Raw genomic sequence first — 19,152 nt, 5'->3', positions numbered from 1 at the left:
CTATAGCCCAGAACTCAATGCCCACACCTGGGTCACACTATCCCGCTAGGAAGAATCCTAAGCAAGCATTCATGCCCTCACCTGTGAGCATCTTGGAGCTCAGAAACCGCATCTGCCATAGTCCACCATACAGATCCACCCTCAGCCCTCAGATGGCTGATCCCAGACCTCGCTCAGAGTGGGGGAGCGTGGTGGGGTATGTGCAGTTACTTCTCCAGCAAGCAAGGTGGCAGGTACGGTGTCCAGGGCCCCAGGGAGGAACTCAAGGCATTATGTACCTGTCCAAGGACCTCACGTCTCTGTTCGCTTTCTCTGGCACCATTCTGACACAGCTACAAGCACTAGATGAGAATTCTAAAAGATAAGCAGAGAATCCTCATATCTAAAGGGCCTACTGGAGTAATGTTATAGTGATGCAGAGACATGGGTCTGAAATCTTTAAGTACAGTTTAAAGGTAAGAATGAGAATCATGGATTTTTTTTTTTTTTACAACCACACAAAAACTCTACTTAATTTTGCTTCTATGAGATCTGTTCACACAGAAAGCCTAGATCTACTCACCTCACTAATCTGCCTCACACAGTGAGTGTGATGCCCGCCCCAGTTTCGGTCTCCACTCCCCCGCCCCCCCCCCCCCCACTCTCCTATGGACACACATGTCTAGATCTCCTTAGACTCTCACAGGAAACTTTAACCTGACTCCAAGAACAGCTGTCTCAATACAGTGTATAAAACGATCCAGGAAGAAAAAAGAGTAAAACGGCCTGACAAACACACACCAAGAGACTTGACACCTCACTGCAGTCCATGCCACCCAGCTCAGCACGAGCTCCGTATCCCAGAGCTCGGTCCAGCAAATCGCTATGGTGGCCAATTAAATCAAGGGAAATGATTTGGGCAAGGGAACCTCCAACCACTGGACTGTGTCTTGATAAACCTATGGGTACCTTACACCAAGAGATCCTTGCAAGAGGCCCTTGTGGCCCAAACGTACTTTTAGAAAAGGTTGAGAACCCATACAGAGCCAGTGAAAGTGACTGGAAAGGCCCAGGACAGGGCTGCCTCACACCACTCAGTGACAGCCAGGGTTCACACCTGCAATAATAAAAGCGGTGCCTTTATTATCAAATCTGTAATAATTCCCAACAGTCATTTAGTTTGAACAATTTATTTCTTAAATGGTGAGCACATCTGTGCATGAGTGAACCAAACAGCTCCACCCGGGTGAACCAGTCTGCTCTGGGACAGGTGGATACGCACAGTGTTTTCAGGCCCACCCCTTTTCAAAAGAGAGGGAAGGGTCGCTGAGAAGTCACACGATGCACAACAGTATATTACAGAGTATATTCATCCTGTCTCCATTTACAATCTGGAAACAAGCAGTGAATAAAGCCAAGGCTAAGTTCCTTTCTTCTGGCCCACATTTCTGTTGACAGCTGAGAGTAGCAACGAACGAGCTGCTTAAACTGTAATGGTAGTATCACAATCCCCCCAACACTGTGCAGAGCACTGGCTGCCTGCTTCACAGTCTGGCTTACAGGACCACTTATTTAAGAAACAGAATCTAAATGCGAAAGGATACATTTTCTTCTAGTACTAGAAAGCATTGTTCATAAACAATCTAATTAAAATACATTATATCACAGCAGATAAGGCTGCTGGGCAAGAAAAAGTAAATAAATAAGGTCACTGAGGCATTCTAAATGAATCTTAAACACGAGCATTAATATTTAAATATTACAATCCCCACTTAGAAAAAGAAATCAGATAATTGATAGGCCAGCACACTCAAACCCGATAATGCCAAGGAACACTGTCCTTGTGTAATTTGGCGGAACAAGCTGCTCCCTGAATACAATGGACCTTTTTGTGAAATGGACCTCTTCATCTCTGGCATTTTATACAAACAAAACAAAAACACAAAGCCAAGAAAGAGAAATGTGACACTGGCCCCCGTCTTCAGCCGGGGCTCTATCACGGAGACCAACATGTCCTAAAAGATATGTTAGGGAAGGAAAAGGCACTATTTAACAAAAGCGAAAGCAAGGCCAGTCAGCTAGGGAAGAAAACTACTAAGGAAGGTCGGGTTAGTTCAATTATGTCAAAGGGCAACAGTGCCCTCTAGTGGGAAATAGAGTAAACTAGCGGAACATGGCTGCTTTCAGGTTAATTACAGAAAACAGCAATGCTTGTGTTACAATGCAAACTGTGCCGCGGCTCCATTAAAAGGAGGCAGGAAAGAAGAGAATCACTTTAATTGGATTTTATGTAAGACCATTTCCAAGTTTTCATGTGATATACCACCTTAATAATGTAGAAATCAGATTTGTAAACATTTTCTTTGAATTAGGAGTTTGAGCCACTTTGTCATTGAAGCATAGCTAACATGAATTGCATTTATTAAGCTGACATTAAAAAAGTGAAAACCCAAACCTATTTGAAAATATGAAATTAACTGGGGCCTCAGAGAGCAAATTCCTTCTGACAATGACCAGAGGGGTACATGTGACACACACATATGCACGATCATAAACTAACTCATTCTAGGCCCCCTCCGAGGTTTTTACACAGGGTGAGCAAACCACACGGTGGTGATCCCTGCAGAAACTTTAATGGGCCTCTTGTTTGGGCAGTGAGCTTCCCAGGCACTATGATATTCAAGAATATTCACATGTGAAGTGGCTGTTTGATTCACGAAGTATTCACTTTTAATTTTTGTGTAATACCAGTCAAGGACCTTTTCCAATATGGTCAAAAATCTCCAGTTTACAGCCAGATGTGGAGAAGGCTGAGGCAGGAGAATTTTCCTGTACTGGAAACCAGTCTAGGCTATGTAATGAGACTCTGTCTCAAGGAAGACAACTTCCAACAGTTTCTCGGGAGGGAATAATTTCAAATCACTTTAGCTTAAGAGAACAGTTGTCCAGGGAACAATCTGGGGACCTCTCCTTGGACCTGGGATCCCCTCTAGAATCAAGTCTCTTGCAAACCCTAAAATGGCTCCCTTAGTTGAGATATATACCTCCCTGCTCCCATATCCATCCTTCCTCCCTCCCCCCCATCCCATTCCCCCAAGCCTTCCCCAGTCCTCCCCTACTCTCTTCTCTCTAACCATCTCCCCTTCCTTCCACCACCCCCCAACCCGTGCACCCAAGATTGCCTGGCAATCTCATCTACTTCCAGTATCCAGGAGGATAACTATATGATTTTCTTCAGGTTTATCTTCTTATTTAGCTTCTCTAGGATAACAAATTATAGGCTCAAAGACCTTTAATTATGGCTAGAATCCACTTATGAGTGAGTACATACTGAGAAGCCATTGATAATGGCACTGGGACTTGTTTTGTCTGCATGTACTGGCTTTTTGGGATCCTAGTCTGCTTGGATGCTCACCTTCCTAGACCTGGAGGGAGGGGGGAGGAATTTGAACTTCCCACAGGGCAGGAAACCCTGATGGTTCTTAGTTCTGGAGAGGGAGGAGGAGAGGGAGTGGAGGGAGTAGGAGGGTATTGGGAGGAGGGGCAGAAATTTTTATAAATAAAAAAATTAATAATAATAATAAAAAAAAGAGAACAGTTGTCGCAGATATATTTAATTAATTCCCCAGGGGTCACTTCGATGATTTAGGGCTTCCTTCTGTTTATGAGCACCGAGTTCCCAAAAGGAAAATGTTACTCGTGGCCCCACGAGCTCATATCTCATCAACTGAAAAGGAGAGCAGTGGGGAACTTCAGGGCCCCAGACACAAGGGTGCGGGCTTCACTCAGGAAAGGGACTGGAGGGCAGGTTCTGGCTGCCCAGCTGGGCTCTGACACCCTGTAGCCCCCAATAAAATAACGATGTCGCTACATGGCCGGCCGTAAAGGAAAACAGCGGAGCATGGGCAACACTTTCTCTAGGTGGGAATCCACCAGGGTGGCGATTTCCAGGATAAAAGGGTGGCACTAAACTTCATGTCAGAGCATCAGCACATGATTTAGGGACAAGATCCTCTAAACCAGGACAGAAACACTCTGCGCTGTAAGAGCAATGCGAGGCTCTCGACAAGAAAGCCTGGCGCCTTTACATTGCTCTAAAAACAACAAACTGAGGGGTGATTGACAGCTTGAGTGCGCACCTCTTTTATCTCCAAGACCATGAATTTGGTGTGTGTGTGTGTGTGTGTGTCTACAGTAAGCCCTTGGGTGGTGATTATAATGACATATATAACAGTAGAAAGTTAAAGCATCAGTCTTAAAATACATACACACATATTATACACACACATACCTATTATACATGCATACATACACCAACTTGCATACACACACTATATATACAAACACATTATATGCACACACCACACACATTTTATATATTAATATATACACACATACACACATATTATATACACACATGCATTATATACATACACACATACACACTATATATATAAACACATACTACACACACACATCAGCATCGCTGGCTTATACTTTTTTTCCAAGGGAAAAGCTAGTTTTGTTTTTGTTAATGGTTCCTCTGGCTCAAAACTCAAAGACAGGCCAGGCTATTTCAGAGGAAACTGCATCTGATGCAGGCTGACATTATAAAGGTCCAGAAGGTGAAAGAAACTTTTCATTCTGATTAAGCTCAGCAACCCTACTGACTTAAGACTAAAAGAGAGTTCTATCGTTAGTACTCTGAACGCTGGATTGGAATTGTCTATTGTGCTCACACCTGCTAACAGGTTTTTAACAACATTTGACAAAAGCCTGACTGTTCCTCCATAAACAGCATGGCAATATGTCCATCTATGTGAAGCCTCAATCGTATGGAGCTCAAATGCTGCTCTGACAAACGATGTTCGGCTGCTCTCTCAGAGCCAGTCGGTGTCATCTGATTGCAAGTCAGACCACGGGTTCAAGGCGAGCAGCGTCCACACAGCACTGTGCAAACATAGCCAAATCTGCTCGCAGACAGGTTTAGCTTAGGAAAATCCATGGGCCACCAGGAAAGTGGGAGACTCCCTAGCCTAAAACATGCCCTTTCTTGAGATTCCCAGGACTTAAATGCGGTCATCTCCACGTTGAAGCTGTTTCCTTCACTTTTTACAGAATCAGAGCCAGCCAGCCAGCGGCTAACTCCAGAGAGCCACAACCTCCTGCCCCTCCTGCCCAGCTGTGCTGCACACATGGCAGTGAGCTCCTCCCTTGTCTATTGGTTAGCAGGCTCCGGGCTCTTGGTATGCTAGCAGCAACTCTGGATGAAGGGATGGCTCCCCCTGGAGCCTGAGATGCTGATCTCCACTGAGGTCCACAAGCTACAGCTTTCAGTCTAAAAGTCTTCAGGTTCAGAAAGCTGGTTAAACAAAGGCCAAGAGGAGAGAGTGTTAGTTTCTGAGGAGACAACAGTCTAACCTCCAGCTCACTACGAACACTGGTGGGGTGGGTGGATATTGGGGAGACAACCCTTCCAGCTACCCATGATGTGCTGGCCATGCTCCTCCTGCAGCCTGGGTATCCCATTATCCTAGCTCCAGCTAAACTGTGGCTGATAAGAATGCCAAGGCAACCCTGCTTTGTGTTCAGCTAGACCACCCAGTGTGGGAAGAACTAATGCTTTGAGAGTAGGCCCCACATAAATACTTTAGTTTGGGGGCCATATAATCCCTGCTGTAGTTACTCAACTTCTGGTGATACCCTAATGTGCATGGCTGTGTTCCAATATGAAACACCTACAAAATCAAGTCGGTCAGGTTACACCCGGGGGCTGCAGTTAATCCACAGCCAATCTAGATAGCTGAGTCCAGTCAACAGAGGTAAAGCTGGCTAACAACTGTAAAGAGAAGGCCTGGGAGTTGGGTGCGGTGGGGCACATCTGTAATCCTGGCAGGCAAGGCAGCTGGATCAGGAGCTGGAGAGTAGGCTGGCCTATATAGTGAGCTCAAGCAAGGACACATGGTAAGACACTGTCTCCAAGAATCAGTTTTTCCATGCTCCCATTGTTCTTCTGCATTGCCTCTGCAGAACCATCCTGGCCTTTTCACCCTGTATAAAACTGAGAATTGCTTCAATTGCCTTAGTAATATCAACTATCACCACTCAGAGTTAGCTCTGCATTGCTTATGGCCAGCGTGAGAAAGGCAGTGACTGAATAGTCTGCTCAGAGATCATACCAAAGGCGGCAAGGCCCTGGGAGAACACAGGCCTCCCTCCACCGGAACTCACAAGCAGACAAGGGGTCTGTCATACACGGGGGGGGGGGGGGGGGGGTGCTCACAATTAATCCACTCAGCTTCACAGGCCAAAGACTCAAATGCCAATACACAGACAAGCATCTCCCTGCTGCGGCCCAAAGAAAGGGATGCTGACGACCCTGGTAAAGCTTTCACAGAGGTGACTGACACCAGTCATTTTGGGAGCAGATGTCCACTCCACTCTGCATTCAACAGGCAAAAGTAAAGCAGTTATGCCAGTTTATACATCGGCAGTTGCCCTGCAGGGGAGAAAGACACCTGTGATGGAGAAGCCACACACTACCTGGGCAAGAACACTTTTCAAGACTTTCTCAAAGGACACAACAGTCAACTGCGCTGTGATGAAAAGACACGTGCCTATCAACCTCCAGCTTCTTCAAGCTCGTTACACCTGCTGAAGAGGGACAGGGATTTGTACAGATTCGACTACTTGGAATTTGCAATATATTATTCCAAAAATTGAGAGTCAAAATCTTCCTCACTAGCAGAGACGCATGCTTGGGAGTAGAGAGGGAGAAGGAGAGACAGGCAGTGTTAAAGTCAGTCCCTGAGGGAAAGCAGGGGCTGGGAACACTGCTGGCTTTCCTAAAACCTCCCACAACCCACCTCCCCAACACTGTGACTAGTCACACCAGTGAGACCGCACACATCTCCTGCAGTGCACACAAATTAGAGAATGGGCACAGGAAGGATGTGCTGGAGGGAAGTGGGAGCAGTGGAGAGGCAGAACATCCGCCCTGCTCCCTGAAGCCTTTTGTCCATGTGTTTCTTCTCACACTTCAGAATCTCCTTATCTCTCTGTATCAGAAATTACCCAACCATCATTCTCCTCCTGTCCTCAGCCAGCTCTGAATCCAAGATGACAAACAGCTGGCACTGCCGCTCTCTGGGATGACAACAGTAATATCCAGAGGTCTGCTAGCTAACATCAGAGCAAGCAGCCTGACGGAGCCAGTCACACACCTCACTGATCAAAGAAAGTCTATCCTCGGGGCTGGAAGGTCGGCCCGGCTAAGCGCTACTCAGGGAGAGAACCCAGACTAAGTCCCCGCACCACCATGGAAGCTCACAAACATCTATAACTCCAGATCCATGATATCTGATAACCTCTTCAGGAGTCCCAATGTGGTGTGCATACATAAATGCAGGCAGAATACTGATACACATAATACAAAATAAGTAAGTTTTATATAAATAAGAAAGAAAAACTGTCCAACTAAAGGACTGAGGGGTGAGGTCTTTTGTTGAACTCTTAGTAAGCCGAGGGTTAGAATAGAAAGGGGGTTTTCTTAACCCCTCCAACCCTCTTTAAAACTTCCTCTGCAGCGTCCCGGGTCCGCACTCAGAACTGTAACAATGCATTGCTTCTCGGACCCTGAGGAGCCAGTCACTATTCCCAGCACTGAAGCTCCACTGACAGCATGGCACTTCTCCAGGTTTTACCCAAGGCAGAGACTGAAAGGGCAGAGCTGAGATGGGGTTTGGGAGGTGATTCTTAAGGAACCAGCTTCCTATTTCTTTAGAAAACTGTCCCTTGTCCCTTTACCTTAGTGGGAGTACAGTCAAGACACTGACCATATCTGGGATGGCGATCTCAGGCTCTGAGAGCCTGCCACACAGCACACTGACTGACCCACTATGGTACTTCACCTCCCATGCTTGCTGGAAAAGGACACTGGGAACTCCAAAAACAGAAAGGAGAACAGAGAAAAGCTCATGAGAGAGGTCATGACGGGTCACTGTGATAGATGAAAGAGAGATGGACAGAGAGAAACCTGACAGAGGACAAGCCAGAGGACAGAAGTTGCATATCCTATCTCAGAGCCATTCAGACGCTAATGTCAGATGTCAATGGACCAAAACAAAATAAAGCCCATCCCTCAGAATGGCACAAATGCCTACCTCATTGCTACTGCTGCACCAGCCCGGGAAGCCACTGACCTCACCATGGCCACTGTGGTTAAACAGTGGCAATTAGGAAGGTTGCTACAGAGGTGAAGACAAGGACAAATTCTCCAGTTTTATGAAGAAATAAGATACGGTTACCAAAAGAAAATGATAGGCTCAATGGCCAGTGGAAACCTGCAGTACCCTTGGATCCAAAGTCACAATCTGCTGTTGTCCAGTATCCCATTACCAATCAATTTTGGTTTGAATAACCCAGGTAATTGGAATACATCCATGCACCGCACAGACCGGGTCAAAGACTCTTAGCCAGAGCCTGTTGTCTCCAGCCCCTGAATACCAAAATAGCCACAGTCTCTGCTGACTTCTCAGCTTTGAGCAGCTTCAAGGTCAGGTCCCACACAGCCTCCCACGGGAGCACTGGGGTTGAGAGAGGCTGCGATTCTAAGGAAACAGCTCAGAAGGCTGTGTGACCATCTTGAAACTGGAGCCTCACTACCAAAGTTTCACTCAGTTTTACATTTAAATGGAGTTCACTGAAAAACAAAAACACCAAAGGAGTGAAAAAGCATGACAGTAAGGTACAGGCCTACCTATTCCTGAATTTGCGCCGGTAACCAGGACCACCTTTCCCGTGAAGTCTCGGCCCTGCAGAATCTCCATGGTGGTGGTGCTGCCGTCGTATCTCTGTCTGGTGGTTGGCTTTGTTGGATTATCATCCACAGTAAATGCCAATCTTGGGTCCAAGTAGGTAGTTCTTTTATTTATGTGGCTGCAAAGAACAGGGAGGGCATTGAACTCTATACAGCAAGGACCAGCATCTCCAAATACAAGATACTCTACTACTTCATGCAAACACCATGATTCTTGCACCAAAAGGCTTACTGTCAAACATGAAGAGATCCAGAACCCATTTGATCTATCTTCTAACCTCCAGAGACTGTATTCCTACCTGGGAAGACAGCCATGGAATCTTCTCAGAGCTACTTGAAGGTACTACGGCACACTTTGCCCCTTTTCTCTCACAGCAGCTTCCTGAGATGGCTCTGAGCTTCTACTGAATTCTTGTTAATATAAATTTGACTGCAAGATCTGCCAGGCACTCCCATCAATACATGTCTAGGTACTTTTGCTGGGCTTTTCAAGGGCCCAAAACCCCTGCTATACAAGAAGAAAGTGGAAATGATGGAAGTTTTAATAACTATAAAGCGTTTTGCTGTTTTGCATTTTAAGACCACAACCATGCCACCTATAGTAAGTGCTCTACTTTTGATTTGGAATTGATCTAGAACTAACAGAAACAACAATAAAATATACTGGCACATACAGGTTATTAAATTATTCCTTTTAATACCATTTTTACATTTTAAATGTGTTCTTGGGCCATCAAGATGGCTCAGCAGATAAAGGTGCTGATCCCTAGCCTGATGACTGAGTTCAATTCCCAAAACCTATGAGATAAAGGAAACAATCAACTCCTGCAAGTCCTGATGGCCATGATGTGCATGCGTGCACGCACACATACACACTCTCTGAATATATAAAATGTAACACAAGAATTCTGTGTATTCTTGAAACCTGACATAAAGACATTGCAATGTCCTAAACATGTTTAAAACTATTAAGAACCCTTCTGATGTACACAGAATGCTGTGATTTAAAATGTATATGTCTGGGCTTCCTGGCACAGGCTTATAATCCCAGCTAATAGGAGGACTGTAATTTCAGTGAGACCCTGTCTGACAACATTGACATTAGGCAGTGCTGGCTGTGCTGTCATCTCCGCTCCTCAGGGACTCCACCTTGGTAGACTGGATCTGGCAATGGTGATAGCATGTGCACATGGAAACAAATCTACACTTCTTTTCCCTGAAGAGCTGGTTGTTGAGCATATCCCAGCACACGCCTGTAGCAGGCTAGAGAATAACCAGCCAGGAAAACCTTGTTCCAGCTTGCTTGAAAACCCATGCTCACTCTTAAATAGATCAGCAGCTAGCTCATGTGTTCATAGCTTGCTTCTGTAGTTTTATTGGGACACAGTAATGGTCATCATTTTTGTATTAAAACAGAAACCATGTAGTGTCATACCCTAAAACGTGATCTCTGATCCACTACAGAAAAGTTTATTGATCCCTCTCTATAGTAGGCCAGTCAAACCAGCATGCTTCAGAATTCCCTGGAAGGCATAGGCTGCCAGCCACCACCACCCCATCCCAAATTGAAACTTAGATAGTAGGGGAACTGAATGTGTGTGTGTATGTGTGTGTGTGTGTGTGTGTGTGTGTGTCGGATAAGTTCTCAAGAGCTGCCAAAGATGCTGATTGGAAAATCCCACCTTGGAACCATTGCTCTGGACAGTAAAGAGGAAGGTACCCCAGAAAACAGCTTCACGGGCATGTGTGTGCTCAGGAGGAGCATACACAGAAGGAATCTGGCTGCAGGGAGTCTCAGAGTTCTATAGCCATGTTCTCCAAGAAAAACATGGAAAAGGATATTTGGAACATAAAAAAATAAAGAAATGGTATCCCTATTTTGATAAGGGAAAAGATTTTTACAGATCAAGGGAGAGGAAACCCTTTATAATCTAATAGGCAGCAGAGAATAACCACCCACCCACCAGGGAGGCTGCCCTGCTGGAGCTGCCAATGACTGCTCAGCCTCTCCAAAGCAAGCCCTGGACTACCTGCCCCCAGTGCAGGAGACATGCCAGGAGGGAGTTCATTAGGTTTGCTGACAAACTATTTACTTCAGGTAAACCTGCTAATGTAACTATTCCTATTCCTACAGGGATAGTAACAGGTGAGGTCTAACACTGCCACTGTAGTTACAAAAATATGAAAAATGGGAGTTCCAGAAATGGCACAGCAGTTAACGGCACTTGGTGCCCAATTATGAGGACTGGAGTTTGGAACCTGGCACCCATCAACAAGCCAGGTATCCCATGTTTGCACACCTGTAACCCCAGTTCCAAGGGTTGTTGATACAGCAGGACTGCTAAGGCCTAGTGTAAAGAAAGGGGTGTAAAACTGCAGATTGGAAGAAACAAACAAACAAACAAATATCACCAAGCCAGCAAAAATGGTTACTCCTGCTGACAACACAGGTATATATGACTTTAAGAATTGGCTAACGTAGGGAATTATAATTGAAAATTCCTCTTTAAAGTCAACCTGGCCTTGTTTCTACATAGACACTTACTCAACGAAAAACAGCTGTCCGTTCTCGTCAGTCTCTTGCTCCCATCCATATGGCAAATCTGAAACACAAGAAAGATTGACAGCTGTATGTGTAGTGGAATGAAGCCAAGCCAAGCCCCGAGATCAGGAAGAAGGGTCATCCTTCTTATCTCCTGTACCCTAAACTCTCTGGACCAGCTTCCTCGGGTCACAAGGTTCAAGGGTGGTGGCTACAGAAGGCCCAGTATCCCATCTGGAATGTACATTTCTGCCTCTGATTTAGCTAAAATCCTGTTATACTCTTGACCACCCTTCAGCGTTCACTCGGTTCCACCTCTTCCTGTGAGCCTCAGCAGCTGCTCCTGTGAGCGTGAGTTCCCGAAGACGGCAACCACGTCTGCAGGTACGGCAGACACTGAGCAGTGGGGTGCTGACTTGTGCCATGGTTTAAAGCGTCCCATCACTTCCGTGTACCAGCTCACCTGTCTTCAACTAGACCCTAAACCCATTGAGGCCAAGCAGCTTCAACGGCTCTTGTTTTTATTCAATACTTTTATTCCAAGGATTGTGTACTACTTGTTCGGAAGCACCTAGAAGTCATGGTTTTGTAAAACACTGAGATTTGCCTCCACAGCCTACACCAAGAGCAATTACCCACGTGGTACAACTGCAGAGAAACCCAGCAAGGCAGAGGACTCAACTATTTCAGCATTCTTTTGATTAAGGCCATAAGGCATCCTCCTGTCCATCTCAAGATCTTATCTCCTCTCCTGCCAAATCCCACTAGACTCTCAGACTGAGAGTCTTATTCCTTGATGGTCACCCAGCAGGCAGCCTTCCCAGAATGTCAGAGTCAACTGCTACCTCACCACTGTGACACCTTCCCTAGCTCATCAGTGTTGCAGACTCAGGATTCTGGACTTCTGACATACAGACCTCCTGCAACTCGTTTTCTTTTGCCAGTTTTCGGATGTTCCCACTGGGTCTTTTCCTCCGTGTGGCTGAAACAGAGACCACAACAGAACACATTAACGTGGCTAAAGAGTAATCACTGTAGTAAACTGTGTCTCTCCCAGACAGAGCGGGAGTAGTAAGAACAGGTGCAGAAAGAAGTACTCAGAGCAGAAATTTTCCTGGCTACATCAGGTCTGAGGCCCCAGGCCTGAAAGAATTTTGCAGGCCAGGTGGAGAGAGCAGTGGGAGAGCAAGGAGGGACTGGGTCCCAGCGATGAGTCAGCTTTGCAAAGCTTTGTGAGTCACAAAGGTCTAGGAAAACACTTTGTGTTTCTTTTCCCTTTATTTAAGGATAAACTGATAAACTTCAGTGTCTGGTTTATAGTGCTCACATTTAAATATAAAAATGTGGCTTAAATATAGTATATTTAAGTATACTTAATATATTAATATATAATAATATATACTTAATATATAATATAAGTATATTTAACATAGTATATTTAAATATAGTATATTTATATATGCTAATCTTTTTTAAATGTTTATTTTCCTTGTTCTTTTTGCTTTGTTTTTTGTTGTCGTTGTTGTTGCTCTTTTGTTTAGTTTTGTTGTTGCTGTTTTTTGGAGATCAGGTTTTATGCAGCCTGGGCTGGCCTGAACTCACTATCTAGCCAGGGATGACATTAACTATAATGCCCTGTCTTCCCTGTTCCTCGAGGCCAAGCACAGGATGCGAAAACTGTTTATGCTACCAGCCTAGCTTCCTCTGCTCTATTCTGCCAGCTGGAGGGGATTAGTTCAGAACCTTGTTTCCATCTTTGGTATGGTAATTTCATCTGCTAAGGAGGGTTCTCACAGGCGCCCTGAATCTCCTCCTATCTGTCTGTCAGGATTCCCAGCTCGGTACCCCCTGCCTGGAAGCCCCTGCCACTCGGTGCCAGGCGCTCAACACCGTGATCTCACACCTGGCTGGGAGGGGCTTTCGTTACTGGGGCCAAAGGGTATTCTAACCCCGGATTAAGTTAAATAAACGGGCATTCTCCTCTTCTTGAGAATGACTCGAACTCTGTATCTGTGTGTGCGACTTACCTTACCTAGCTCGTGGAAAGTATGGAGTCGCGGTCCATACTTGGTGGGTGGTGATGCAGACCCCGTGGCGTGGAACGTTCGCCACAATTAAACACTTAATTCTACTGCCTCTACTTGCTAAGTACTAAATTACAGAAGTGACTTTAAAAACGTACATTCTGAGCTGGAAAACTGACTCAAGAGGTAAAAGAGCTTGCTATGTAATCCTGAAACAAATTTGCTGCCTGGATCCGGCAGTGGACATAGAGAACAAGCTCCTGAAAATTGTCCTCTGACCTCCACCAGAATGCCATGATATGCACGCACTGTTACACACACACACACACACACACACACACACACACAGTATTCAATGTGTGTTCTGACCCCAGGTGTAACTTCAGTGTCTCATAACTCACTGGGTCCTGAGCACACTCAAAAGAACATTAAGAATGCAGTATGATGGCAGCACAGGTCACGGGCTATAACAAGATGACAGTGGGTCTATGGACACTAGATCTGACAGGACAGTCCCTAGGCACCACTAGTCCACTCACCCCACCTCTCAGCCGTCACTTCCTGTCACTTGCAGAATGGGGCTGCTATGAGGACACTGCTCAAATGGTCCCTCGGAGAATCATTATAATAAAGTGGTAAACTATAATACCTTCTACTGGTAAACTGTCATGTGCTGTCCAAGCTCACTGAAAGCGGACTCTTGTATCAAGGAGGCTTCCCTTACCCCGGGCTCTAGCATGTTTATTTCAGGTGCCCTCCAAAAGCCCCCAAGAGACTGATGACATGAAGAAAGGGAAAAAAAAAAAACACAGAAGACAGCTATGAATATAAAAAAAAACAAAAACATGTCATTGAACACAGCTAGAAGATTCCTAAGTGCCCTCCCTCAGCTACGATTTACCCCACAATATAAAAATGTCTGTGGGTAAGGGAAAGCTTGTCCATGGAGAGCATGTACCAGGAGAATGCCAGGATGGCCCCTCACAGGGCTCCCAGATGTCTGCTGCTGTTGTACACATCTGACTTAAAGCTGTGACTTTACTTCTCGCTCAGCTGGGCTCCTCCACTCTGTTTCCGACAGGCCCGGTGAGTACTCCACAAGATAGTATTTTGCTATTCACAGCTTCGATCTATCTGCTACGTGGCGTTTGATCCTTTGCATTTGTTCGATTCACATTTAATAAACCCATTAAAAACAGAAAGCATAGCTGTAATAGATCATTCTCGTATAGAGTATGGATCAAAAGCTAGAAACACCTGTCGCCAGTGACAAGAACCCAATCATCAGGGAACCAAGGGGACACCGAAGGAAGCGTCCGAAGCACTCACTTCCTTCAATCCACACTCAAAAGGAGAGTGACTAACTGTATCACTTTATCACCAGCTGACAAGATGCCTATTTAAGATGCCAAGAACTAAACACAGTGGAAGTACAGGTGGTTGGCACAACATACAAAGACTAGGGCAGAGGTAGGAGCGGCAAATGAAGGATCACTGGCATGACCCTTAACCTCCTGCTCATATAATCCACTTACTTCTCCAGAGTCACTCGGCCCTTCTAAAGACACAACCGAATGTCACTCCCTGGCTCCAGATGGTCACATCGGTGGGCTCCAGAGTCTGATAACAAAGTCCCAGGTCCTCAGTAAAGCACAGAAGGGCTTCTGCAGATTGATTCCTTCCACGACAGTCTTAGGCTTTACAACCCTGCACCACAGACAGAGGCCTGCCCTGCCTGGGACCCTTCCTCCCGCTGTGACCTCCACCTGCTTGACTTCCTGCCACACAGACCCACCTGAGACACAGGCCAAGGATACCTCCCCGAGGCACACTCCCTTGCCCACTCGCACACACCTCCTGCTGGACAGACTGGATGCACTGGGGCTACTAATTACAAGTCATCCGTCCTGTCTTGGGGAGCTCCTTTAGATGGCAGCTGCACCTCACTCAGCTGGGTATCACCAGTGTCCACAGGGGGCCTGGCTCTTCGGGGCTCTATTCACTTGAAGGAATAAATTCTCAGAGCCTCCCTGTTTTCTGTCTCTGTCTACCTGGCCACCAGGGACAGGAGTGACTCATACCCTTGAGTAGCTGAAAAATCTCCTGGGAAGGTTACAGCCTATCAATGGAGAGAGTCGAAGGCACAAACTAAGACCTAATTTGATAATAAGCCAGGAAAGTTATCTTTAAACTTTTTCTGAAACCAAGTAGGGTGATGCAAACATGTGATTCTGTGCCTGGAAGGTGGAGGCAGGAGGCAACTGGATCAGGAATTTTTAATATCATCCCTGGCTACTTGAAGAATTCTAGGCAAGCGTGGGCTACAAGAAACACTGCTGGACACACAAAAGTATAGCACACGCCACTAATCCCAGAGGCTAGAGGAGCTCTGGGAGTGTAAGTTTTTAGTTAAATATTAAAAACTAAAAATACAAATTACAGGTGTTATCATAATAACTTGCTTTCCGAAAGCCAAGTGATAATAAACTCGTGTGAAAAGCTTTAAAAAGATTAATTCTCCTAGATTTTAAAAACAGAAAGCCAGGTATGTTCATGCATACTTGTTGACCCCAGCCAGTCCTCAGAAAGTGAAGACAGGAGACTCAGGAGCTCAACCTCGGCCACCTGGACTACACGAGACCCTGTTAAAAAGATATTTTACAAACTCATAAGAAAGCAGGGGGGGGGGGATGGCACACACCTTTAAGCCCAGCACTGGGGAGGCAGAAGCAAGTGAGAAACTTTGTCTTGGGAAAAAAAGAGAGAGAAAGAGGAAAGGAGGATGGGATGGAGGGAGGGAGGGAGGGATGAGGGAAGTATTTTAGAAGAGGAAGCAAATCGGGGGTGGGACAAAAAAAAAAGAGTAATGGGATATTGACCACTATGAAAGTCCACAGTATGCATATGAAAAAAGACAGCAGGGGCTTGGGGACTGGGAGGGAGATGGACCCTTGGTAGGCAGAGAGATAGGGAGAGAAGCCATGGCTAAGGAACAAAGGTGAATTCCAAAAGCCAACTCTTCCTTACCCTCCTGCCCTGAGACAAAAGCCTGACCAAAAACAAAGGCCTTGTTGGCTTTTTGCTGTTGCCAGCAGGCCCTTGGTGATACTCAACAAGTTCAAGGCCAAATCAGGACATGTTACCCAAGAGTTGTGGGTCAACCAACCGCCTTATCTTTCTTTAAACTGACCTGCTCTTATATTAGGGAAGTAAAGCTGCTCTTCAAAGACAGACAGAAGAAAGAGAAAGAATGAAAAAAAGAAGGGAGGGAGGGAGGGAGGGAGGGAGGGAGGGAGGGAGGGAGGGAGGGAGGGAGGGAGGAGAGAAAATGAACCCTCATAAAGGGCTTAGATTTGGGGGGGCTTCCAGCGCCGCCCCTCTGCTTTGCATGTCTGCTGTGTGAATGTGTCCCCACGCCCTATAAACGCCCTTCAACTGTTGATTCTGCCTGCTGCTGCTCAGGGCAGTGGAGATTTCTCCACTGCTACCTGTAGCACTGGAGTTTTTCCTGCCTTTTAATTCATTAACTGGCAGAGAAAACGAACCCGATTGAGAGCCCTAACTGTATCAAAAGCCCATCATTTTGCACATTAAATATATATTACTTGTTAAAAATGAGCAGATTCCACCAATGATGGAGTCAGCTGCAGTAGGCTCTCTGTAGAAAACTCGATGTCTGTATATAAGACACTACCCAGATACTAGGGGTAGAGGGTCGGGGTCACCCAGGCCTACGTACACGAGGATCTGTGAAAATTCGAGCCTAGCCTGATCTATTAAGCTAGTTCCAGGGCAGCCCGGTTTTCATAGAGATCCTGTCTCGGAAAAAGGGGAGTAGGAGGAGGGATTGACCACACAGGTAATTCCAACATCAGGCCCAAGCAAGTTTACCACAGACACAGTCCAGCTAATGCCGGCTGGGCGGGAGATCTGCAAGCCACCAGCCTCTCCACTGTGTGCCTCATGTTCAGCACTAGATTCGAACTTGTGTCAACTCATTTTTCTGATAGGGAAAAGAGACTCAGCCAGGGCTTTCAGGGACCCAAGGTCACGCTTAGTTATGGGGAAAGGCTCTGCTGCGGCAACTTTCCTCAAACTTCCCTGGGAAACCACGGTGAGCCACCCAGGACCTCTGTTTAAAACAGCAGACTGCTGGGGCCTCCAAGGGTCGCCTTGGCGGGAGCTGGGCATGGAACTTTGCTCTATTTCCTCTCAAGACCTAGGAGCCAGCACCGCTCCGCGCAGTGGCACCTCGTGAGCAGCAGGGGGCGTGCTGCAGGCGGCCAGGTGGCCCGGTCTTGACCCAGTGCCCACAGCGGTGGGGACCCGGGGACAGGTGACTGGCGATAGGATGCGCGTGCCCGCCGGGCTGCACAGCGCAGGGTCCAGGCCTCGCAGGACACGGGTCCCGGGGGCGCCGCTCCAGGCCGCTTACTTGGCGTAGTACACCCAGCCGTCCTTGGTGGTTCTCTCCTCCCAGCCGGGAGGCAGCTCATCCTCGCTGTCCGTGTCGTCCAGGCCCGCGTAGCGGAGAGCTGCCATGGTGGAGACAGGAGTAATCCCCTCAGCAACTCACTCTGCCTTCAACCGCGCCGCCGCGCGTCTCAGAGAGCCCCGCCCCCCCGCCCCGGACCGCACACGCCTGCGCACTGCAAGCCCAGCCGATCCGCAGCTGTAATCCAGTTTCCTGTTTTCGCGGCGACTGGCGGGAAAGGGGGCGGAGCCTGAAGAGAGAGGCGGTGGAAGCGCAGGAGAGACGGGACGGCCTTGCGGCTAGCAGGAAAGACAGGAACGGCTCAGAAACTGGAATAAGCGTCTTCACCGGCTGGAAGGGGCGTGCTCACCCAGTCACGGTGCAGGACTCCGCCCGTTGCTGGGCGACCCGAAATCACTTCCTCATTGTTTTACCCAATCGTGAATGAGTCTCAGCAATGGGGTGTCCTGGGAAATGTAGTCCAGTCTCAACAGCACTATAAAACACAGCAAAAAAAAAAAAAAAAAAAAAAATCTGATGAAGTTATCCTAGGTCCCAGTCTCTTCCCTTGCAAGTGTGAGTGCTCAATCTTTTGAGATTGCAACGCGTTACTTGTGACCTTGTCATATACAAAGTTTACACTGGAGAACCGCTCGATCGAATTACAAAAAGGAAAAGAAAATCTCAAAATGTTTTAAGCTTACGGTTTTTGTGTCGGGCCGTATTTATTATTATCCTGGGCCATTTGCTGCCAGGTTGGGCACACCCGTAAGAGTAAATGTCCCGGCTAGATAATATGCAGTTTTTCTATTCACAAGCTTCGTTGTGCATGTAAATCCTACATTTTAAAAACCATTTATACTGTGAAGAACTTAGAAATACAAGGTCTAGACAGGTGCAGTGGCTCATGCCCGTAATCCCAGAATTTGGGAGACTAAAACAGAAGAATTATCAAGAGTCAAAGCCAGCCTAAGCTATAAAGTGGAACAATGTCTCCAAACATACAGAAAGTAAAAATTCACCTTCCTCCAGATTTTCCATTAGAGAGAAGGGTCATCCAGCCATAATGTAGTTCTCTTGCCATAGCACTGCCTAATTACAAACCCCCAAAGTAGACTCTTAAAGCACTTGACAAGAATCCTGTCTATTTGTCCTAGCTCCACAACCTGAAACCAACCCCTTCAGCTTGGCCTTGCTGAAGGAAGTTTCCAAAACTTGTTTCCCAACCCTGTGTTACAGAAAAGACTTCTGGCCCAGGACTGAGGGAATGCCTACCTCCCTCAGAAGACTGCATATTTTATGGGTAAGTTCCGGA

General features: G+C 46.6%; 1 protein-coding gene across 2 annotated transcripts in view; it reads right to left on the bottom strand.

The window, feature by feature from the left end:
• Wwox (WW domain containing oxidoreductase) overlaps positions 1-17,998 on the bottom strand; it is an 898,633-nt gene extending 880,635 nt beyond the window's left edge. Inside the window, exons 1-4 of one of the 2 annotated variants that reach the window (XM_048437342.3) lie at positions 17,799-17,998; positions 12,257-12,321; positions 11,343-11,400; positions 8,738-8,916 (exon numbers count right to left, since the gene is read on the bottom strand). In XM_048437342.3, the coding sequence (XP_048293299.2) occupies positions 8,738-8,916; positions 11,343-11,400; positions 12,257-12,321; positions 17,799-17,905 (409 nt within the window). In that variant the 5' untranslated portion in view covers positions 17,906-17,998. The remainder of the gene's footprint in view (positions 1-8,737; positions 8,917-11,342; positions 11,401-12,256; positions 12,322-17,798) is intronic. The other variant, XM_048437339.3, reaches the window with a different exon arrangement.
• Between the last annotated feature and the right edge of the window lie 1,154 nt (positions 17,999-19,152).

Source organism: Myodes glareolus, chromosome 22 (genome assembly GCF_982192425.1).
Source record: "Myodes glareolus chromosome 22, mMyoGla1.1, whole genome shotgun sequence".
Classification (NCBI taxonomy): domain Eukaryota; kingdom Metazoa; phylum Chordata; class Mammalia; order Rodentia; family Cricetidae; genus Myodes; species Myodes glareolus.
This window is presented reverse-complemented; position numbering and strand designations above follow the sequence as displayed.